Source organism: Silurus meridionalis, chromosome 15, assembly GCF_014805685.1.
Source record: "Silurus meridionalis isolate SWU-2019-XX chromosome 15, ASM1480568v1, whole genome shotgun sequence".
NCBI classification, from domain to species: domain Eukaryota; kingdom Metazoa; phylum Chordata; class Actinopteri; order Siluriformes; family Siluridae; genus Silurus; species Silurus meridionalis.
The window spans coordinates 2,171,516-2,195,847 of record NC_060898.1 but is presented as its reverse complement, the minus strand read 5'-3'; the positions used below and the strand labels follow the sequence as shown (position 1 = coordinate 2,195,847).

Below are 24,332 nucleotides of genomic sequence, written 5' to 3'. Positions count from 1 at the left end.
TGCTGACCTCAGATGGTGAGCTCAGAACGAACGTTTGTGAACAGTAGGTTTGTTTTTATCTTTTAGTTCTTCTTGTCTATTTCAATCCACTCAGTTATCTGGGTTACACAAAATCAACGTAAAGCCGTTGCGCCTTTTTAAATCTGCCACTCCTGAGATGTCACGTGACAGCTGAATGCGCATGGAAGAGATGCTACTCTTCAGTTCTTCTCTTGAAAAGAGAGGCAGTCATGATTGCTCAGCATTACACTGTATCACAATTATTACTGTCAGAGCGCGAGAAAAGGAAATAGGCCAATTTTGCCACCCAGAGAGTCGGGTCAATTACGCTCTTCTCTGCTGGCAGCTGTGGCATGGCCGGGTTTCAAACTAACTATCAGACAAAGGCAAGATGAAACCACGGCTGGCCACATCGTACTCTCCGACAATTTCAGGTTCAATAAACAATTACATTAGTGGGGACGTCTATTTCAGTAAAACTTGGTGGAGATCGTGTCGACAATTAGAGTGCAGTACACCATAAGATCCCGATCGCTTCAGCAGATGGAAAGTCAGTATATAGAAATTTTTCAAACTTAACCTATTATTTCCTTAACCTTATTTCCTTAAGCCTGGCATTATATCAGTATAGCAATATCTGTGTTAATTACATTACATTAGTTTGGATATCAAATTCTCTAATGCAGGGGTCCCCAAACTTTTTTCTGTGAGGGCCACCAAATTATTTGGGCTGTAACAGAAAATTACACGTGACTAGCAGTATTATTGTAGAGATTTTATTAGGATTTGAAATGTATTTAATATGCCTCCTAATGCTCCAGTAGTTTATATATTCATTCTGCACTGTACAGACAAACGACTGTTACTTTTCAAAAGATATATCACCTATCATTAAAAGGGCATTATTACTATCATAGTGACACTTTTTCATATTCATTGCTATTGAAATCAAAACATTTACTTATGCATGTGGTTGGTGGGAAATCTAACAAATAATTAGGCTACGTTAATAACTAGAGGTCCACCGATTTTACCGATTACCCGGTTGAATCGTACTCGCGAATAACCGATTAATCGAACGATAGTTTTTTAAATGGATACTGGATAAAAAAACGAAACAAACATAAAACAGTGTTAAACAGCATTAAACTTTATCACAAAACCAAATATATGATATATATTTTCTGCTTTATGTCTTACGTGTGTTAGTTTTTTTTAGTATAGAAAATGATTCAGATTTTATGGCCGTTGTTAGTTTTTTTTTTAAAGACGGTCGTTTGGCTCTTGCTTACCTTTTTAGTGGCCACAGTCAAGTTCCGTTTGTGCTTGAATTGAATAAGGGGACACTGTTAGAGGTGTATTTAATAGAAAGCGTTTGTAATGTGTCAGTGCGATCGGTCACAACTATTAAACAAGATTCAGGACAAGACATGATTCAGGCAGCTGCTCGAAAACCTTTTTTAGTGGTTAATTCGACAAGGCAAGACGGACGACTGTAGGTTTATTTGACACTGCTCGCACGGAAACGTAGACAATAGACAGGGTTGATCGGTAACAATGCTGGGGCTTGACATGGGAGTGGGTACGGTTTTAGTGAGAACCTCGTGACCGGTGTTAATCACATAAGGAAGGTTTAGTTTGATGTTAAATGACTGATGTTGAATGTCAGCATGTTTTGAAGTGCTCTGATGGAGGTAGTCGGTTTGGTAGAAATGCTTGGGTGGGTTACTGCAGGGAGAACGAAGGTGTTCGGGACATTGCACCTTCTTACCTTCGAAGACGCCAAAGCCAGTTTGCGCTTGAAAGAATTGGATGACGATGTTAAATCAAAGAATATGTTAAGCGCAAAAAACGAGAGCAGAAAATCAAAAGGAAAGACTGTTAGGTTAAAGAGAGGTGTAGGAAGGTTGCGTATGTGTATTCAGAGATGTACCTGTGAAGGTGTGCTAGTCAGCTCGATCTTCTCCTGAGATTTCTCCTTCGCTAACCGTGCAGCTTCCTTAAACTCTGCGAATTTTTCTGCGAACTGGGAAAAAAAAGCAGAGAGACTTGAAGTTCAATAGCCAGGAACATCAGTACATCATTTTTTTTTTTATCTTCAAAATCTAAAAAAAAGTTAATTTGCTCTATCCACATTTAGGTGGAAACTTGAACTACATTCTACTTTTAGTCCCCTTTTGCAATTATAATAACCTCCACTCTTCTGGGAAGATTCTTTAGATTTTGAGTTCCATGCTGGAACAGGTTTGTGTTTGTGATGTTCAAAAATCACATTATTCCGATGGCCAGGTGGGTTTTTTTTGGGTCTCACTTTGCTCAGGTGGCTTTCAGATGAGAATCCAAGGCCGTAGACGGTGTTGGCTCTGCTATCTGCCCACTGGCCAAATTTCTGTGAGGTCTTAGTGAACGTCATGTTGGGAGTGATGGTGCTGTTGATAATGGCCTGAGGAGAACAAAGACATGCAGAAAAAAAATACATTAGAGACAGCTTTAATACTTCTGACAACATACTGTGTGTGTGTGTGTGTGTGTGTGTGTTTGTGTGTGTGTGTGTGTGTGTGTGTGTGTATGAGAGAGAGTCTTGAAATCTCACTGCATGGTTACTTAGAGATTAAAAAAACAGCATGAGCAGTTAATTGAAAAAAGGTCTCCTAAGATGATCATTGTATTTATCTGGAAATACACAGATGCAGTGTGTGTGTGTGTGTGTGTGTGTGTGTAGGTGTGAAAGAGAGAGAGAACTAAAAATTGCACCAAGGCATAAAATCAACATTTTAACACAAAACTTGGAAAAGTATCCTGGGGAAAGAGGTCTGTAAATGATGCTCTTTGTGTGTGTGTGGCTCATAGACTGTGCTTGCATTCCAATTGATTAGACAACAGGAAGCAGACATCAATAAGGTGTGAATGTCTATGGAACTATTGACTCCACTGCTTGTGTATGTGTGTGTGTGTGTGTGTGTGTGTGTGTGTGTGTGTGTTTGTGTGTGAATTGAGTAGGTTTTGTGTAATAAGCTGCTGCTGCCCATGCTCTGGCATTCTGCCTATTGTACATATTGCACACACACACACACACACACACACACACACACACACACACACAGACACTTAGGTAGACTTTAATGGAGTTTGGAATTTTCTATAAGAGCTTGTTTACCCACCCAAGAGAAGGTGATGGTTGTTTTTTGAGTGCTTTAGTGTGTGTGTGTGTGTGTGTGTGTGTGTGTGTGTGTCTGTTATGCAACCCTGCTCTCCAAAATATCCTACCTCTTATCCCAGTCGAGAGTCCAAAATAACTTCCATGCCACCCCCATAGAACTATGTAGTGCTTGTGTGCGTGGATGTGTGTGTGCGTGGATGTGTGTGTGTGTGTGTGTGTGTGTGTGTGTGTGTGCGTGCGTGCGTGCGTGCGTGTGTGTGTGAAGCAGAACAGAGCTACATTTAATGCTGGTTTTCCCACAGGACATTGTGGTACCGTACAGTAAGAAATTCATGATCCAGAATTGTTTTTTTCTTCGAGTAAGTACCGTAACTAAGTATCGGTACTGTCATGTTCCACTTCTTGCCCATCTACAGTAAATAATTCATACCAAATGAATCTCTAATTTGTGTTCTCATAACTTGAGATCAGTTTGTAAAACCGAGGTTCAGGCGAGGTTCGGACCTTGGCTCCGTCCAGGCTGATGATGCGATAGACGTTTCGAGTGCTGTCGTAGAAGTAGGACACGGTGACGGCATGCTTGCTGGTGGGGACCCAGTTCTTTTTGGTGGAGGGGTCGATCTGGAAGACGTGAGCTCTGGTGCTATATATGGGCTGTTCTCTGCGGGAAAAAAATGAAATTATTAAAGAAGGTAATCAGGTACGACGCCGTTTTAGTGCCACGTAAATAAAAATATAGAAGATTATGAGAACAAAGTCGTAGCAGTAAAGTAAAATAAAGTGACAATTACGAGAACAAAATAGTCGAAATTACGAGAATAAAATTGAAATATTTTGAGAATAAAGTCAAAATTACGCGCTTCCTACATTACCGCTGCAGTGTCCGTTTACTAATTATATTCTTGAAATATTTAGACTTTATTCTCACATTGCTGAGTTTATTCTCGTAATCTTCGACTTTTTGTAGTTTTTTCAACATGCCGCTAAAACGCTGTCTAAATCAGAAGATTTGAGGGATCATAAAGTAAAAAAAATTATATTTCAAAATATAGGTAGGCAATTAAAGTATTTATATTTAGAACTCGGCTAGAAATAGACAGAAGATTCATAATATATCTGATTCTTTTTTTATTCTTTTTTTTTGCAGTGTGTGTGTGTGTGTGTGTGTGTGTGTGTGTGTGTGTGTGTGAGAGAATGGCAGCTGTGTAGCACTGCATGGAGGAGAAACAGCGAGATCGTCATCACACCTGTGCCAATATGGCAGTCTGAACTGACCAATAGAAAGATCTGACCAGAAAATCCCATGTGACACAAAACACAGTGAGATGATTCCAACAGCACTGTGTACATGCAGACTCAAACATATTCTATACATATATATATATATATTAAATCCAAGGTTATATTTACAGTACACACACACACACACACACACACACACACACACTCTTTTCTTATGGCTCATTAAACCTGTCACTTTTTTGCACTGTGCAATAAAACGCTAAATTTACTTTCTATTTTTTGGTGTTATAGTAACCTCCAATCTTCTGGGAAGATGTTTCGCTACATTTTGAGAAGATTTGTAAAGAATAATTCGACTCCAAAGGTATTAGTAAAAACAGTTACTGATGTAGGTGAGGTGTGGAGGTCTGGAGTGCATCAGCATTAACACTCTTCATGTTCAGTAGGTTTGAAACTCTATAGCAGGAGATCTTCCACTCCAACCCATATAAAGCACATTTTAGTGGAGCTGACTTTGTGAGCAGAAGCATTGTCATGCCGGAACAGGTTTTTGGATCTCCTAATTCAAGTGAAGGGAAAATGTCATGCTACTGCATCCATAGATATCTTATACGATCCAATTTTGTGGTTGGGGAAGAAACGTATACGGCTGGAAAAATCTGGTGTCCCAATACTTTTGCCCAAGAACGGGAAGACACGCCCTGAACGATAAAACATGCAGGGATTGTTGGTGTTCCAGCTTTCTAAATGATCACCACAGATAACTGCGATACAGCCACTTAAATAGACTACTGCGTAATGAATTGAGTGATTTGAGTTCAGAGGTTTGCGCTGAAAAAGAGACATCAGCGTAACACACTCAATATCATCAGTTCCGAAAGGGAAAATTGTAGCAGCTCGTTTTTCTTAAACACACACTGTCCTGCTTTATGACGTGGACCTCATGATGTACAAGCGTTTCCTTTGTGTGAGTGTGTGTGTGTGAGCATGCATGATTGATGGTGCTGCTTTGCAAATCCGTTCCATCCAGTGTTTCCGCTTCAGAGACAAAACGCTTTGTCTGACGCGGTGTCATGGAAATGTTGCGTCGTTCGACCCGAGAGCGACGCTACAGTTATTTAAATGCAGTGCAGCGGAGAGATGAGACCGTAGCGGCTACAGCCTCTGACTCCGTGGCCTTTAGGTTCATTTAGCGTGTCATTTCCAACTTCCTGTCTCAGATGCTGCCTTTATCCCAGACGTATAAAATATCCGAGTCGATATGAGGTTCTGCATATTCATTCAATGAAACAAAAGCAACACTTTCTGATTTTTCAGAAAGCTTCCACCTCCATGTTTGACTGTGCAGGTGAGGTAGTCTTCTCTCGACAGAACTTTCTTCCACACATTCACGGTTCAATTCTTGTGTATTTTTGGCACAGAAACAATAGGAATATACAGGTGTACATACATATACAGTGCCTGTCTGAAATTTGAAAGTCTGAAACACTCACTATTTTATGGTTTTTGAGAGACATAATATAATGTATAAAAATATAATATGTATAATATATAATGAATCAACATCTTCTGACCAGTCAAAAGTGAAAATTTAACAGAACTCAACTATTATTTAGACAGATCAAATTTTTACTGAATTTTGATTTTACAGAACTGAAACACAAACAGGACTTCAATCATCAAATGCAAAACCAATCGACCAATTTCGGTTTCCACACACAAAGCAAAACCACCAGATCCTTCTTCATGTGCTTACATGAAAAAAAAGGCCGGTGTAACTACATCCTCATTCTCCAACATCCATAATCCAAATCTGTCCAATTTTTATATCCACGTGTGTCTGCGTTTGGTGCATCATTGTGCTGCTCGGTGTTATTTCCGTGTCCCTGCCCCTTCCCTCTCGGGGCACTTAGAGGAATGAATATAACATCGCTGACTTAAAAGGAGGACAAGAAAGAAACAGCAGACCAAGGGCCAGTGACAAAAAGTGGTACCCAAAGAAGTTTTAACGAAAAAGAACCAAAGTGTTCAGACTGCACTTATACACGAATGAAAGGCAAGAATCCTTCATGTATAAGTGTAATCTGAACACTTTGGAGTTTCAGTAGCGAGAGAGACGTAATCCGCTGACTCAGACCTCATCGAGAAAGTGTGAGGCTGTTTTCTGGGACAGAGTCACTGTACAGAGCTCAGGGACGTCTCTCTTACTTCTCCTGCTCTCTCAAGGGGACTGGTCCCCTCTTTCCTCATTAATTAAGCTGGTAAAATGGAGATCGGCCAGTTTGTATTTACTATCAGAAATCCATTTGAGTTAGTAGAAACAGAAAATGGTAACTTCTTGTACAATAGGAGCCTGATATCAGTAGGTGTGGATTATGCATCTAAATGTGTATGTTTAAATATAAGGGTAAATTTTTATTTTCTTGCTCTTGTTTATAGAAAAGCCAAAGAAAAATTCAGATTTTTTTAAGGACTACGTAACTTTCTTTAGTGGCTTGTTGCCTCCTTTTCGGCTAAAAACACGTCAATGTTGCGTCAATAATTACAACAACATTGAAGGCATTTGGCAGATGCCCAGAGCGACAATTATCCTTTATACAACTGAGCAAGTCAGGGTTAATTGCCTTGCTCAAGGGCTCAAAAGTGGAAGCTCGGCAGTGCTGAGATTTAAACCCATGACCTTCTGATCAGAAGAGCTACATTATACAGACACCTGATAACAAGATTGCTATGTCATTTATGAACATCCCACTACAAATTGTAGTCCCTGTTTGCTCTTATAATAACCTCTGCTCTTTAAAATAGGGATGTTTGATAATGTTGAGGTCAGACCTCTATAGGAGGCCACTTCAGATGTTCCTCTCCAGACAATGTACAGCAGTATTTTTATAGAGCCTGCTTTGTGCACAGGGGCATTGGGTCTCGTAGTTCAACTAAAGTTCTTATTTAATTCTAAAGACATCCGATACAACTGTGTGTCTCCAAGCAATTGTTTTAGGAAAAGGTACATATGGCTAAAAATGGCAGGTTTCCCAGTACGTTTAGCTAAAGTTTATCAATCATCAGAGCTGTACAAAAAAACGACTACACACACTCAATGAGCGTTGAAATCGGGCTTCTATGTGCCGCAAATGAATGTTTCCAATCCGTTTAATCGAATCGGCCAAGTGTCAGCCAATCGCCAATAACGTTAATGTCGATATCTAAAAAATAAAACCATTAGGAAGACGATCAGTGACGAATGGTGTGACGATGAGATATTGTTGGTTGCAATCTTGACTATTTCCAGCACCTGTACATTATTCCTCTTATACCACAGCAACCTTCCAAGATGAAAATCGTACTATTCTTTTTATTTATAGTTACGTTTTCATGTTATATGAGTTACAGCTACATACAGTGTTTCCCTGATCATGCAATCTGATACAGGTTTGGTATTTAGCAAACATCAGGAAAAACACCTGTGCCGGCTTTCTGTCGTCTCTGGTGATGCTCAATTTGGCCCGTGGCTCTGGAACAGATCCATGTTGGTGCACCGCTGGACAAACAGAGCGCTGGATTACAAGATGGTGAGTCACAATGACTTTTCCATCTAGCGTTAGTCAAAGTAACAGTTCATTCATGACAATAACGCAGACTTTAAAATTGTAGAACACGAACACTTCTGTTCAGGTTCAACTACAACTACACAAACATGTGATTTCAACACTGGCCTGCATGAAATCATGTTTCTTCCTTATCAATTGTATCTAATACAATCCCTCAGCTCAGTATCACACACTTCATCGGCTGAGGGAGGTGTGTTTAAGCCAGAAAAGCTGGAGAAACCAGGCCCGGAAAACCTGGAAAGCCTGTATACAGATTGTAATGGAAAAGAAATCATTCTATAACGGATCTTGTATTTTCATTATAACAACAAAAATACAAGACAAGCCAGTTTTTGTTTATAAGCTCCAAATTCGAGTGCAAGTACTAAAAACAATCAACAGGCGAAGCAAATCATACGCTCCGACAAACTCAGCAGGAAAACAAGACCGATAAAAAAACGAGTCATCAGTCGTGCTGACGTTTTGTTCAGAGAAAATGGCATTAGCCTGCTGTGCTGGCTTTATGCTGTATGAGTTCGGCTGTGTTTTTTCTCTCTAACAAAAAAGAATAGAGAATGCCGAATGCGACATGCGACATGCTCATCAATAGCTGATTTAATACCGCACTGACCGAAGAAGAAGGCTGATAAGAAAGTTGAAAGTTGATGATGCTCGGCTAGCAGCTGCCATTATACAGATAGCATAGTGCTACTCAACAGTCATATATTATTATACAGCAATTATACAGCATCCCTGAAGCAGAGACGGTTAAGGACCATGCCCAAGACCCCAACAGTCTCAGTGAGGCTTGAACCTACAACCTTCTGCTCAGTAACCAGAGCCTTAACCACTAAGCCACCACTTGTTCAGTCTAACCCTGGCTTTATCAGGAGAGCTATCTTGAGACAGTATAACAATCTGAACCTAATCTCCATTTATTGCGTATGTACTGTATTTTGTGTTATTCTAATACTGTTTTAAATACACACTTCCAGCAAAACGCTTGAAAAAAAAGCAATGAAGTTGTCTTCATGCTTCAAGTCAAAACTGAGACTCAAAAGATCAAACATACCATCTATAGTAATCACATTTACATCTATTACAGATGTAGTAAATACGCTACATAGACAAAAGTGTGTAGACACCTAACCATAAGATTCTTGCTTTTTTAACCTCCCCTTCCACATACATATATTTAGTACTGTGGCTGTTATTTGATCATGTAGTGCAATCTAATGACTCCCACGAGATTGCTGCTTTCACCGGTACAGATCACATACAAACCAGTAACATGCGGCAGAAGATATCATGGGTCATAGCGTTCCATGTTTTTGTCTTTCCGACATTGCAGGGATGCTCATAACTCTCTGTGACCATGTGAGGGTTTTTTTTTCTTGTACTGCTGTGTTTTAGTTCAGGCTGCAACAACTAATTAATAAAATTTGATGGTGAAGTTTATTGTGAACAAATGCTCTTATCTATTAGCCGGGCTGCTAATGTTATGGGTTAGCATAGCGCAAAGATAACAGAGACGTTTGCGAAATGGCGGAAGTACCACAGTGATGCACAAGCACATGAAAAGAAAACACACCGGTGTCACGGATGAAGACAAAACATCAGCACGGAAAGCAAAAACTGTATCATCCTCATCATGCGAAAATGGTTGCATTTAATAATGTGCTATTGTGTAAACTGTGTTTGCTAACTTCAAGACAAACGACACAAATTGTCAAAACAATGTATTATATTGTATATTGCATTATATTTTATCTTGAATTTTTCAAAAATGGTTGTCAACTTGCCATCTGCAGTTATCATTAAAAACAATACAAATGTTGATTTACACAAATTGCTTCACCCTCATACTCAAATGTGGTTGTTGTTTTTTTTGTTTTTTTTACAGAAAGAAACTCAACATGAGTGAATTTGTTCGAAGGAGAAATCCCCCGTGCGCTCCTCAACGAGCAGCACTATAAACTTTAAAATGTCAAAATTAAAGATGATTTTGGCATTTTTAAAGTACACTTATATACATTAATTCCATAGTTTAGGGTTTTAGATCGTTATAATAAGCAAAATGGCAAACTAAAATTGTTTATCCGATTAATCGATTATCAAAATAATCGTCTGTTGCAGCCCTGGTTTTAGTGTTGCTGCAGTTCAGTCTCTGACATTTAAAAAAAATAAATCAATGTTTGATGTATTTACATTTTTTTATTTACAAGTATTTTATTCTGAGTGACTTACAAACATCTCATTCATCAAACTGAGCAGTCCAGCGTTAAGTGTCAACAGTCCAGCAGTGGCAGCTTAGTGGAAGTGGGATTTGAACTCACAACCTTGTGATCAGAAGACCAACATCTCTGTATCCTACACTGTAATTTATAAAAGCATTGGGACTCTTGTATTTTCTAGCCGTATCTGGTTCTTCTCGAAACTGTTATCACAAATCTAAAGGCAAACAATTGTACAGGATCTTTGTATGTGGGAGCATAAAACTTTACTTTTACTTTAACCTGGAGACCCAAACCTGTTCCAATGCAAATGTACAAATCAAGTTCTATGAACATCTGCGTTGGGTTTTCATGAGCTCTGACCTCAACCCTATTGAACATATTTGGTATGAACTCTTGTCTAGAGTTCAGTGGAACATCTTCTGGGAAGAATGGAGGTCATTATAACAGTAAATGGAGACAAAATATGGAACGAGATGTTTAATAAGAAGCACATACCCATCTTATGGTCAGGTGTCCAGTATATACTACACTAATGTCTATATAGAGTGGTGTATACAGCACATTTTAATATGCATTAATGATCTCTTAAGCATATAGTATAATTTTACAGAAATTAAGCCTTTAACTTTTCACAGATGATCTAATAACCCTGAGGACTTGTTCACTATCCTTCAAGAAACAGACTTCAAATCTGTTCTGAAAGCAAAAATGGTCTCTATGCATTATTAAGTACTTGATCATGTATTTTTGATTATGTATTCTTTTCATTTGATCTCTCTATTCCCCACCACTCACACACACACACACACACACACACACACACACACACACACACACACACACACAAATACACCGCTGTATAACAACCTGTAACCAAACATCAAGAAATTAAACAAGAGCTCACGATTAACACGATTGGCAAAAGCCAGCTCTCAGTGTGTGAGCAGAATTGTGTGAAGACTCGCAACACTTTCACTGGACAAACTCGTTGTGTGCCAAGAGAATGTGTGACTGTGAGAGTGTGAGCGTGCCCTTGTGCGCGTGTGTGTTTGTGAACACTGATTGTAGTTACTAATCTGACACACAATAGGCAGCATGCAGGACACACACACAGATTAAAGGTCTGGGTCACTTTGCAAAACAAATCCACACTATCGTATCAGCACTTCTCTCTCTATCTCTCTCTTGTGATTTGCGATAGAACACCTGCACTGCACACTGATAATCTCTCTATTAGCATGTTCCTGCTCAAACCTTCTTCTCACATATAAGAGAGAACACTTTCACACACTTCGTTTTGGCGGCTGAATTTTCCTTCCCTGTAGATCCTAATTAACACAGTTAGTTTTGAGTCTATGGGCAAATTGCTGTAGTGTGAGAGCATGAAACTACTTTCTGATGTGCCGCTATAGGGAAATAATCGACGATGGGGTGATATTATGCGACCGGACACGATTCAGAATTACTGTTACCACCCAAAGTGTGATTATTGTGCAATAACGGCTAAGCATCATATTTATTCTCTCAATAATTACAACTTTAATTTATTAAAGAATGAAATGTTATACAGACTGTCAGTACACTTCTGCGACTAGCTCACTCTGTGTCCATCTCTCTCTCTCTCTAACACACACACACACACACACACACACACACACACACACACACACACAATGTGAGGTGTTAAATACCAGGCACAGGCTGAGGGTGAAGGTGAGAGAGCGCCCATCTGCTCAGTGCAAACCAAATTACACAAAATCTCTCTCCAACTCCACATTCACTTTGAACCCTGAGATATAGCCTACACACAGCTACACACAGCTACACACAGCTACACACTACAAAACTGCTGTATACTAATTTACACCACTGTGCACTGAAAGACACCACTATACACAGCTATACAAAGCTACACACCACTGTACACTAATACACAATGTTGTTCAATGATAAACACTGCCGTACACTAAAACACACTGCCGTACAATGCTGTTCAAAGCTACACACTTATATACACCAATATACTTTGCTGTACACTAATACACAATGTTGCACACTGATACACACTGTTGTACACTATACACACCACTGTACAATTATACTGCTATACACTAATACACTTTGCTGTACACTAATACACAATGTTGCACACTGATACACACTGTTGTACACTATACACACCACTGTACAATTATACTGCTATACACTAATACACTTTGCTGTACACTAATACACAATGTTGCACACTGATACACACTGCTGTACACTAATACACACCACTGTACACTGATACACTCTGCTGATACACTCTGCTGTAGACAAAGAAAATCGTGTATCAGTGTATGGCAGTGTGTATTAGCCGGTTATACAAAGCTACACACTTTGTGTATTAGCTGGCTATACAAAGCTACACAGTGCTGCACACAACTACACTCTGCTGTACACTCATACACACCACTGTACAATAAGAAAAACACTGCTATATACAGCTATACAAAGCTACACACTGCTGTACGATAAAACACACCGTTGCACCTCCTACAAACCACTGTGCACTGACACACACTGCTGTACACAGCTTTAAAAAGCTACACATCGTTATTCATTGCTACACACTAATGTACACTATACACGCAATTCAATACACACTACTATAAAGTGCTAAACTTCTACACACTGCTACTTACATCATGTGTGTGTGTGTGTGTGTGTGATAAATAACAAATGATGAAGTTATCAGAGCAGATACAAAGATTTCATGCAAATTAAATATTATTATGTCTAATCAGAGTCTGAAGACAATTCGGATTTAACCAAAGCCACAGTAAATTTGAGGCGAAGTCTATACGAGTTGCATAACTGCGTTACGTAATTTACTAACGGCCCCAACATGCACACACCTGAACCTACATGCAAATCAGGTGTCAAAAAGTCTAGCAAGAAATGTGCAGTCAGGCTAGCTCCATCTAGTTTGCTAGTTTGATTTAACACACTAGAATTATGCCTATAATTTACATTAGGTGTGTTACCATTTCATGTTTTGGCAACATTTGCATTAAAAGTTGTACTTTTTATCTGTTAAAAGACGTACACATTCCCTACTTTTATCTACTGTCAATTTAAGTTTGTATTATAATTGTAAAATAAAATAACACACAAGTTTCTGATACAGCCATTAAAAACGTGCCAAATTTAACTAGCTAGCAAAAACCTCCAACTTGAAATTTTGTTGCTAGCGCAGATGCTAGAAAAGCAAACACTTTTACACAGATGTTTCATGTTCTATTGTCTTTCAAAGTTAGAGTTTCTAATGTAAATGGCTCTTTTTTGATAAAATACATACAGTCTAAAACAATAGAACAGAAAGGTATTAGCTTTTAGTGCTAGCCACTAAACGTCAAGTTTAGCACTACAACTGCTAGCATTGCAAGCAAGTATTTTAACCTGTAACCTTGTCCTGGACAGTTTTTAACAAGGTTTCTTGGCACAAACCCTTTTTCTTATTTTAAACTGTATTTATCTGCGCATCTGACAATTTAACACATTTAGCAGATGTTCCTACTTTAGCAGCATCTTGACGCTAAACACAGCACCTTTTTTTTTTTACACACTGTTTTAATTCTTATTCACTCTCGCAAATCATTATTCTCTTAGACAAAGACATGATGCCTTTTCTGCTATTGCAACTGCATTTTCAACATTGTTTAATGGTCCGATCTGTTCTCTGAGTCCAGTGTGTCACAGTTTTAGTCGTTATATAAAAGCTCAGCAGTGTCGGATCTCGATGCCATGCTGCGACCCAGCACTGAAAAGGGACATATGTCAGATACAGAAGCTATTTTCGGACTGGCCAAGTTCCCTGAGGCTCTGCTGGACTTCTCAGTGGGTCAAACAAATACCTTTTCATGAGGTTGATCTTTATTTATTTGTTGAGGGTTTACCAAAGAGTCCAGGATCCATCATGTACAGGATCCTGACTGACAAGACAAAGTACAGCAGTCTTCAGAAACTATGCATTATTCAAGAACTTCTTTAACTTATGGTCTCAAGAAGGCTTTAAAAGTGTGGATCAAGATTATAAAGGCAGTTAGAGCACTATGGTGTGCCTCATAGGCTCACTTGCATTTTTTTATTAACGTATTTTATTATAAATCAACATTTGTGAACATGAACAGTTTACATTTTTTAAACAATTTTGAATAAAATGCCTGCTTGGTTAAATAATATCTAAAATTATATTGTATGATATTTTATGCAAAATTAATCAAATTAAATTAATTCAATAAACTTTTTAATTATATTGAATAAATTGAGTAATCAGTTAAATTGACACAAATTAAATTGATTAAATAAAATTAAATAAATGGTATGGTATGGTATGGATTCTTTATCGTTTATACCCCTGGCATTGTTGTCTGGGTCTTCAAATTTAATAATAATAATAATAATAATAATAATAATAATAATAATAATAATAATATAAAAATGCCCTCAGTGCAAAGCGGAGACTAAATCAAAGTTGCGGTCCGTCACTTAATACATTCCTGATGGAACTCAGCTTTTAACTATGTTCGCACGTAAAAAGGATTGCATTCGGGAAACACGTGTGTGCCAAACCAAAAGCCCTGAACTAATTTCAATACGAATACATGTATCATTTTATATATATATATATATATATATATATATATATATATATATATATATATATATATATATATATATATATATATTTTTTTTTTTTTTTTACACCTATAAATGATATAAATGTATATACACTATATTTCCAAAAGTATTTGGTATATAAATCAAATGAAATTTCCCTAAAGCACCAGATTCTGAGGGAAATGCATGAGTAAGATAAAAGTACGACTTTATTTATTCAAGTGTATGCTAAGAGACGACTCAGCACTGCACGCGAAGCAAGGCAGAAAGTCATTTAAAAGCTATTTCATTTATATCTGACTGCATCTGAGCTGCCGCTGCTTTGAGCACCAATCCGCTCTATCGAGTCCGTGTGAACGTGAAACAGACCGCCACTGTCCATGACCTTTTCCTTAATGCTGCCACTTTGCTTCACATTATCAGCTTATGCACCGTGTCCACGTGCAGTATCCTCTGCAGTAGCTATCTGGGTGGAATGCATCGGTTTTTCCACAAGCACGTGGTAAACCACGTCACAACAACCCCCTTGACCCTTTTTTTAATGAATCCAAATGGAATGATGATTCGTAAACTAATATTTATTTCATTACACATTTAGCGCAAGTGTAGTAGAAGTGTAGAGGCAGAAAGAAGCTGAATAAACACAGAAAGCATGGATATACCCCAGCTGAGAAAATATCATCCTAATGTAAATTAGATATCATAGGTGTGAGCTCTAAAATCCAAATCTTGGTAACATGACCAGCAGTTCTCAGCTGCTATAACAATGGTGAAAAACTTGTCTTTAGATTTTGTCATGACAAGAAAAAAATAACTTGGATTGATATGCTACATGGTTATAGTTACACCCTCTACACACTTACACTGCTGAGCCAGCATCAGTAGCTATTCGGCACAGAACCCTCCAATTTTTTCAGCCATGCATTTTCATTAAGTACTTTTTCCTGCTCAGGATTGCTCCAGATCCAGAGCCTATCCAGGGAACAGTTTGTTCAAACCAGAAATACATCATGGAAGAGACGCCAGTTCATTGCAGGGCAACATGCACACACATTTACGCACTTATTCACACCTGGGTCAATTCAGAATAGCCAGTCCATTCATTTATCTGATTCAGGAGGTAGCGGAGAACCTGGAGAAAATCCACATGGACACAAGGAGAAAATGTAATCCTCCACACAGACAGTAACAATAGCTCAGGGTTGTACCAAAGATCCTGCTGTCAGGTGCACCACCACTAAACACATTTAAATAGTGTTAAAAGATGCATTACATAAGTGAAGTTTGAAGCTCCAGAATTGACGTTTGGCCTCATAAAAAGTAAAAAAACTTACTGACACTAATAGTCAAGTTTTCCGAACAAGTTTATTCAGAGACAGAGACTCAGAGCACCCATGTTCGAGATATCTCAGACAATGACAATAGACGATTGTGAGTGTGTTATTGCTAACCATTTATGCAACGATTACAGACAGACAGCTAATAAATCCCTAGATTACTAATGATTTCCTGGTGAACTTCTCTTTTTTTTCCCCCTCTCTATCTGCGATCGTGAGTTCTATTCCTGAAAAATTAGAATACAGCCAATAAATAAATTACAAAAAAAATATCCTGGTGTGTTTGTACCAAATATCGGCCTTGGGACCAATCAAATTGTTGAACTTAAGTCTTGCATTATCAGGTAGTGAATACTCCAAGCCACGCCCCTCACTTTCAAATACAATGTAACATGCAAGACGAAATTCTGACTGTAGCATCCGGGGACTTTGAGGCTACTAATTGATAATTGGCACCGATTTTGCAGTGGTGTTTTTTATGGACGTGATTTGGGACGCACCCGAAGATTGAAACACCTCTGAGCAGGTTGAAAAGCCTCCGATGGCCTTGCAAGGTGTGTGAGATGTGGATCAGAAGTCTACAAGAAGGTTCAATGGGGGGATTATAATAATGACATAAAAACAAGCAGTGTATTTTGTACGTACCCCATTTTGTCAGAGCTGGAAGGTGTAGTTTTGTCGGCTGTCTGTGTTCTGCGCGCCTTTCACTCCGACATGCACCGTCAAACTCCTTTTTTTTTTATTATTATTATTATAATTATTATAGTATCTTCACCACTGATCCGTACAGACGTGTGCGGTCATGATGGCGAGGCAAAGCAATGTGCATTCTCACAGCACACTGCCAACACACACACACGCGCGCGCGCGCACACGCACGCACGCACGCACTCTGTCGCTCTTAACAAAAAAAAAACCCCTTATAATAATAATTATTATAATAAGAATAAAAATACGATCCCCAGCATTAAAAAGGCCAGACCTCAGTCCCTGTGCGACGCTGCCTTCACTCCTCCTTATCTCCAAACGCCAGGCAGAAAATGCCCAGTGTTTCACATCTACACTGCAATTACATCCAATCAATTCCGACCATGGAAATAAAATAGAACTCAGATGCATTTATTTACACTATTTTTTTTTTTTTTTAATAATTGCCCCGTATTTGCCCCGTTGCCTGGTTACAGCTCTCCGGTGGAAAAAAAAAATCCCCACAAACCGGACATATTAGTGATCCGCTTTTGGCTGAGTCGATTCCTTTGGAAACGAATTTGAATCCGTTTGAATGAATAGTTTAACTCATTCGATTCAGTGAATCAAATTTTAAGATTATGATGTTTGACACACCAAAGTGCAAAGATTATGAAGTGTTCAAATTAATAAATCAACAAACAACTTTTACGGGGTTTTTTGTTTGTTTTTGTTTGTTTTAAGAAAGATTTCTCTTTTGACTGTGCAATAGAAATAAAATAAAATAAAAACATTTAAATATTATTTTTCATAACCATAAATTTTTTAAGCCATGAACAAATACAAGAGGTCTTTATTACAGTCCTGAGTGCATGTTTGTTTTTATCATGTCAAATACACACCTCTTACACTAACTCGTTCCACGTTTCAGACATGCTAACTCCATTTATTACGAAGAAACAAACATGTCCCACAATTAATTTAATTAAGCATGCTAATTCGAGTTTAACCAACTGTTTTTTTTACTCAAATTCAAGCTATTATTCAGTTTTATCTACTAAACCCTAAGCAGATCTCATTTTCACAAATTTTTCTCTTAGTTTTGCATCGAATTTCAACGCAACAATTGAAATGACTTAATTATGATACATTTGTTATTATAACATATCATATTGGAATGTAACATGCCATATTGTATCAGATCGTATCAACATAAATTTCATATCACATTATAACAGTTTCCACATGATCGTCAAATCGAATATTGAATTATTGAATATTATTGAAGTTCAAGTAGATTCAAGTAGATTCAGTGGTAAAGTCAAATATCAAATCATAACGTATTATAACGTATCATAACCCTATGCAACTATAAACACTGGGAAAAATGTCAAATATAACATTTTCTGCAGTCTAAGCACATTGAGATCCTCAGTCACATCACACAGGTTCACAATCACAGGTAATTAATCTGCATATATTTATCTGATATATTAAAAAAATTTATGTAAAAATATAAATGTTAAAACACTAGTAGCATCCAACACATCTCTAAACATGCAGAATATGCCTGGATGCGTATTGAAGATGCTGTAAAATGACCATGTAGTGTCACATGTCTATGTTGTTTTGCAAGCTCCATATCTGACCCCCGGCTCGCTCCCGTATGAAAGTAAAAACCTCCTGCTCACTCAGCAGTTTTTTTTGTTGTGACCTGTCATGGTGTCTGGTTTCATTCAAACGGCATGTGAATCGTTTTTAGAACATGTAGCAAAAATAATTGATTTTCCCATTGGGATCATCTGAAAAGTTTTGTTGGGAATAATTTGATTAAAAAGGAAAAAATATTTTTAGAATAAATGAGCATCAAAATGCATAATTGGTTGGTGGTTTAAACATACACATCTGGCTAAAAAAACTAGCTGAAATGCTATTGGACATTATGAGGGAGGAGTTTTTTTTATCTTAAAATCTTTAGCTGCTAAACCAAAAGACATCATATAGACAAACGTATTTGGACACCGGACTTATCTGATTCTTCCCCAAACTGTTCCCAAAAAGATAAAAGCACACAATTGCATAGGATGTCTCTGGATGTAATAAGAATTAGGACAGAAAGAGACCCGTCATGTACACATCCGTTTATGCATATTCCAGCTTGTTAGGAGCTTGGGGTCAGCCATGATATAGCCCCCGTGAAGACAAGTGTTTTAAGGACCTTGTTCAAGTTTAGTGTTTAAACCAGCAACCTTCTTATCAGTAACTCAGTGACTTTTAACTTTTGAGTCACCACTTTTCCTTCATTTCTCCCTGTTCCATCATGATCATTTCCTTTGTGCACAAAGCCAGCTCTATGAAGAAATGGTTAACATGGGTTGGAGTGGCCTTCTATAAAGCTCTGACCTCCAGAACGTATTTTAGGGCCCTACCCTTTAGATGAGTTTCTTTCTTTTAAATCTTTATGAAAAATTGAAATAATTATATGATTAGAGAAATTGTATTTATTCCTATTATACCACCGGACGCTTAATAAATTGTTAATACAAATTTAAACAACATAATTCAATGGCTTTTAAGAAAACGTATACACACCACAATTACAAATAAATAAATAAATCCAAAGTGGTGATTTGGTGCCCCCTAGCGTCACAAAGGCGCCTCCTATGATTGGAATATTCTGCAAAACCCATAAAGGCTCATTTATCCTTCCATTACTTCCTTTTCTTTTTGCATTATTTTTTTTCAATCTGCAGGCATGTTTTCACATTTCAATTCACCCTATTAACATCAACATATCATCTACAAACATTTATCTTTACAAATATAAAAATAAAAATCACACCTTGTGGCCTTCTGCACAGCCCTGTTTACAAGATAATTATGTTTCTAAATATTAAGTACTTCAATAACTAGAAAAAATACAATTTTTTCACCTTTACAGACGTTACAGAAAGAGACTATCAGTCTTCTTCTTTCGGCATCTCCCATTAGAGGTCTCCACAGCGGATCATCCGTCTCCATACCCCCCCTGTCCTCTACATCTGCCTCTTTCAACCAAACTACAAGTCTTCCCTCACCACATCCATAAACCTCCTCCTTGGTCTTCCTCTTTTCCTCCTTTCTGCTGGCTCCATCCTTAGCATTCTCCTACTGATATACCCCATGTCCCTCCTCTGCACATGTCCAAACCATCTTAATCTCACCTCCCTCAACTTGTCTCCAAAACGTCCTACATGCGCTGTCCCTCTAATAAACTAATTTCTAATCCTATCCATCCTCATCACTCCCGATAAAAATCTCAACACTAAGGGGAAAACTAGGGGGGAAATGTGGCAGCATTGATAACTACTTTTAATTGATCAATTACCCAAGCCATTTTTGGAAATCAATTAAAAAACATCTGGTTACAAAATTACCAAACAAAATTTATATTATATATAAATATATATGATGTGTGTGTGTGTGTTTGTAATCTATCTGTATATACATTGTGTATTATTTTTGTACCGTTGTTCATTTTATTAGAGTATTATTATGAAATAAAGAAAGCCTGCGATGGGCGTTAAACTATTTCACATTTTTGCAAACACGATTGTATTGAAATAAAGCTGAGGGGCTCATTTCTCCTAAAAATGATGCATCCTATATTTTAACCGTGTATATAATCCAGGGAATAGACACACACACACACACACACACACACACACACACACACACACAGCTTTTGCTGTGTCCTGGTTTCTGGCTCTTCTTCTATTACACATCCACATAACTCAGACGACAGGCGTTAACAGGTGACACCATGAACCTCAAGCTCGACCCGGGCCTCCTGGTTAACAGTTTAGTGTCTAATAGCAGGGTTCTACAGATCTACCACAGATGCTGTATTGTTTTTTCTTTTCAAGATTTTTAAAATATTCTAGAACTTCTTAGCTTTATCATCAAGAACTTTTAATTAAGAAAATAAATTATTATTATCAATCCTTGTTTTTAACGCTATTCATTATTATACACCATCATCAGTGGTTCCTTTCAGTCAAAATACAGTAAATATATTTTCCCATTTAATTATTGTGTTAATTAGAGAAACACACATTAATTACTGTATAACTGTAACCTTTTATTTTCTGCCTTATTTTTTATAAAAATCATACCAATTTTATGGTCAGGTGTCCAACACTTTTGTCCATAGTGCACATTAGACAACCGAATAATAACAACAAAAGTTAAGATTATTTCTAATGCACTGAGTCGTGTTGAATATTTTAGTTTCTATGAAGTAATAAATCGAATATTTTGATTACATTAAAAATAATTGCCTTGTATTTAGTCTTTGCTTAACGCAGCAGCTTTGGGTCGTGCCTTGGAAACCCTTTGTTAGGTCTTACTGAGATTTCACTTCTAGAATGCTTTCGCACTTATTAATAAGTTATAATTATTTTAAAAATAATAATAATAATTGTTATGTGTGAGTTATACATGTTAAAATATTATTGGGATTTTTTTATTATTATTTTTAATAACTACATTTTTGTAAATCAATAAAAAAAATGTCATTTATAGATTATATATTTATAATCAGCTTCTGCACATTTTCACTGCCCAGAGTTTTTATATATATATATTATAATAATTTAATGTCCCACTGATGTGTCCACGATAAAGTATGAGCGAGAAACATTTTACAGATGGCTCTGGTGGTGAGCCGAGAACATGTGGGCTATTTCGAGATAATGCTGAGCAAGACAGAGACATCTCCCAACTGGCAAAGACATAACCATTGACCTACATGAACTTGTAGGTCTCCAAAGGGCTCCTGAAGTTACAGAGGAAAGGAAAAATTTACCCCTCAAAAAAAACAAACAAAATGGATTTGATGGAGAAAACGACCTGGATAACGAGATGACTGTGTTACAGGGAGCAGCGACGGAGGAAGAGGAAGGGGCTCAAAGTGCAAACGACGAAGAGGAGTATTTGAGTAACAGGTGATTGTGTTGATTTGCACGCACTAAAATCTGTACAAATTAAATTTCTTGCAATTTCTTTCTAAACGATATAAATAATATGCAATGTAAATACAATACTACATACTTTATTGGATTATTAAACAATTTTCTATCAAAACTCATTATAAAATGTGCTTAGTACCAAATGAGTATCTATTTGAGTTTTTTTTGTACTTGTTTTATTCATACATTACACTATAATAATACTGAAGGACTGCCATGTTGAAAAACTCCATTTATTGACTAAATGACTGCGATATAACCATTAAACCATTTGCAGATATGAAGATTTATTTATGAATATAATTTGCATCACTTTACCTGAAAGCATTTGTTACTTCATTGTTTTTATTTGGCATTTGATTTCTGGAAATCGATTGATTTGTTTTAGCCTGAGAGCAATAGTCCAGGAGGAAATAGTGAAGCCCAAACTTCAGTGCCTGATGATGGATCCGGCATTCTCAATGGTAGCGTTACAGAGCGAGGACAGCGGGATCCTCTGGGAAACTGCGTCTAGCCGCTGCTCTACACCCTGGGCTTCGGAAATCAGTTCTCCTCCCCCAGATCTCTACAACAGCCTTGTTCCAAGAAGTCCAACTAGTCAAGGATCAGAAACGGCAGGTCAAATCTTCTTTATAATGGACGAGGAACATATGATCAGGAGGAAGAAAAGGAAGCGGAATAAGGCACCTGAGAAGCTACCAGTGATAAGGGATGAAGTGCTAAGAGAACCTGACAGGCCGGCCATGGTGGAGGTCTCAGTCCCCAACATGGTGGTCGAGAAAGAAAAAGAGGATGAAAGGACAGATTCTAAAGAAGCGAGAAATCAACGTTTGTTTCGTTTAGTCTCTGAAGGATCCGAGATTTTGAATATTGTTGTGCCCCCTAAGGTGACCACAGTGGATGAGGAGGAGACCAAAGAGCTGGTAGATAACTTGTCTTACCTTGAAGCCACACCTGTCATAAAAGCCAGTGAGATGCCTGAAGATGACGAGACATCTGAGAAGATGGACAATCTGAAAGCTACCATTCAGGTAGTACCAAAGCCATTAGTTTTGCCCTCTCCGATCAAGCCAGCACCAAAACAAGGTACATGTGAGGACTACTTTGAGAAATACACACTCTTGGACCACCAGACACCAACAGGAGTTCCTGTAGTAGATGCTAACCAAGTGCTTGAGACGACCGATGAGCAAAAAGAACTCGAATTTATTGCTATTAAAGGAAAACCAGCGGCAGAAGTTTCAGAAGATTCTGTACCTATTAGTGAAGTGGAGACCACCAGCGAACACGTGGATGAGGTATTTTATGGAGGTGGACGAGACCCAGATTTCCTAAATACAACAAAAGGGGACAAAGAAGATGATCAAACAAAATCACCCTTAAAGAAAAGTGGGTGTGCCCTGTTCGGTAGCCAGGAATCAATCCTTACTCCAATCTATCTTCCTGAAGGACCCCAGAAAATTATCGATCTTGTCCTGTTGGAGGAGCCGAAGGCCATGGCGTTTATGTACACAGATTTGTATGCGGACGCCTTAGGAACCAGGATGAAACAAGACGATACGGAGAGCACGACTTCAGAAAAGTCCTTCCACAGCCAGCAGTCGGACTTTGAAGACAGAGGCTACTTGGAGAAATTTGTGCTTAAAGATGAAACCCCAGTGATTCAGCAGGATCCATTACAGGATGAGTGTCAAGAGGATGGAGTTAGGATGTGGTCACAGGCTGCATTTGGCTTAAAACATAAAGACAAGGCTGACACAGGGACACTGGAGGACGTGGATGAAATCACTGATTTCTTTAGAAGCAGTGCTAGCTCTTCTCCATGCGAACCTATGCAGATATGTCAGAAACCAGAAGAACCAAGGACAAAGACTAAGACCAGACGTGTGGTTTTTCAGGATGAAGGACCGGAAAGGGGAACTGAAGAGGACATAGATATTGCAAAAGCGTTTTTACCACTTGACATTGGCTGGGATCCACATGAGGCAAACATGAAAGCTACAGACTACAAATCAGTCATTAGTGAATACGCTGCTAAAACTTGTTTCACCACACCAAGTAAGTCGGAAAAAACGAAGATTTCCTCCAAAGCTAAGCCTCCAAAACATGCTTTTATCTCCATCGATGTTCCTCAGACAGTGAAACCCATAACACCTCATTATAGACCCTTTCTGGAGCTGACTCCATTACTTCCAGTACAGATGCCTGAAGAAGATGGAAAGAAAGAGAACAAACCGACAGCAAGAGAAGGAAGTGATGAAGCTCGTTCATCCACAGACAAAGAGACCACAGTAGATGCCCAGGACTATGATCAAATCACCCAGCAGGAGGTAAAAGAATCTGTCCCCATGCCCCAGGAGAGCTGATTCACTAGGCAGGAAGATACTCACATCACCGGCTTTACTACA

The 24,332-nt window shown here is 38.1% G+C and overlaps 2 protein-coding genes across 5 annotated transcripts in view; one reads left to right on the top strand and one right to left on the bottom strand.

The window, feature by feature from the left end:
- LOC124398295 (homer protein homolog 1) overlaps positions 1 to 17,450 on the bottom strand; it is a 22,417-nt gene extending 4,967 nt beyond the window's left edge. For 2 of the 4 annotated variants that reach the window (XM_046868398.1, XM_046868399.1), the window contains exons 1-6: positions 16,874 to 17,450; positions 3,665 to 3,821; positions 2,312 to 2,443; positions 1,934 to 2,026; positions 1,772 to 1,798; positions 1,293 to 1,325 (exon numbers count right to left, since the gene is read on the bottom strand). In XM_046868398.1, the coding sequence (XP_046724354.1) occupies positions 1,293 to 1,325; positions 1,772 to 1,798; positions 1,934 to 2,026; positions 2,312 to 2,443; positions 3,665 to 3,821; positions 16,874 to 16,878 (447 nt within the window). In that variant the 5' untranslated portion in view covers positions 16,879 to 17,450. The remainder of the gene's footprint in view (positions 1 to 1,292; positions 1,326 to 1,771; positions 1,799 to 1,933; positions 2,027 to 2,311; positions 2,444 to 3,664; positions 3,822 to 16,873) is intronic. The other 2 variants (XM_046868400.1, XM_046868401.1) reach the window with 1 other exon arrangement.
- On the top strand, positions 16,724 to 24,332 carry si:ch1073-398f15.1 (cardiomyopathy-associated protein 5). The gene is made up of 3 exons (XM_046868396.1): positions 16,724 to 16,782; positions 21,833 to 21,900; positions 22,313 to 24,332. The coding sequence occupies exon 3, from the start codon at positions 22,365 to 22,367 to the stop codon at positions 24,288 to 24,290; it is 1,926 nt and encodes a 641-aa protein (XP_046724352.1). The 5' UTR covers positions 16,724 to 16,782; positions 21,833 to 21,900; positions 22,313 to 22,364; the 3' UTR covers positions 24,291 to 24,332.

Coding starts and splice junctions, on each gene's coding strand:
- si:ch1073-398f15.1 (XM_046868396.1), top strand. CDS start 22,365: ATGATGGATCCGGCATTCTCAATGGTAGCGTTACAGAGCGAGGACAGC.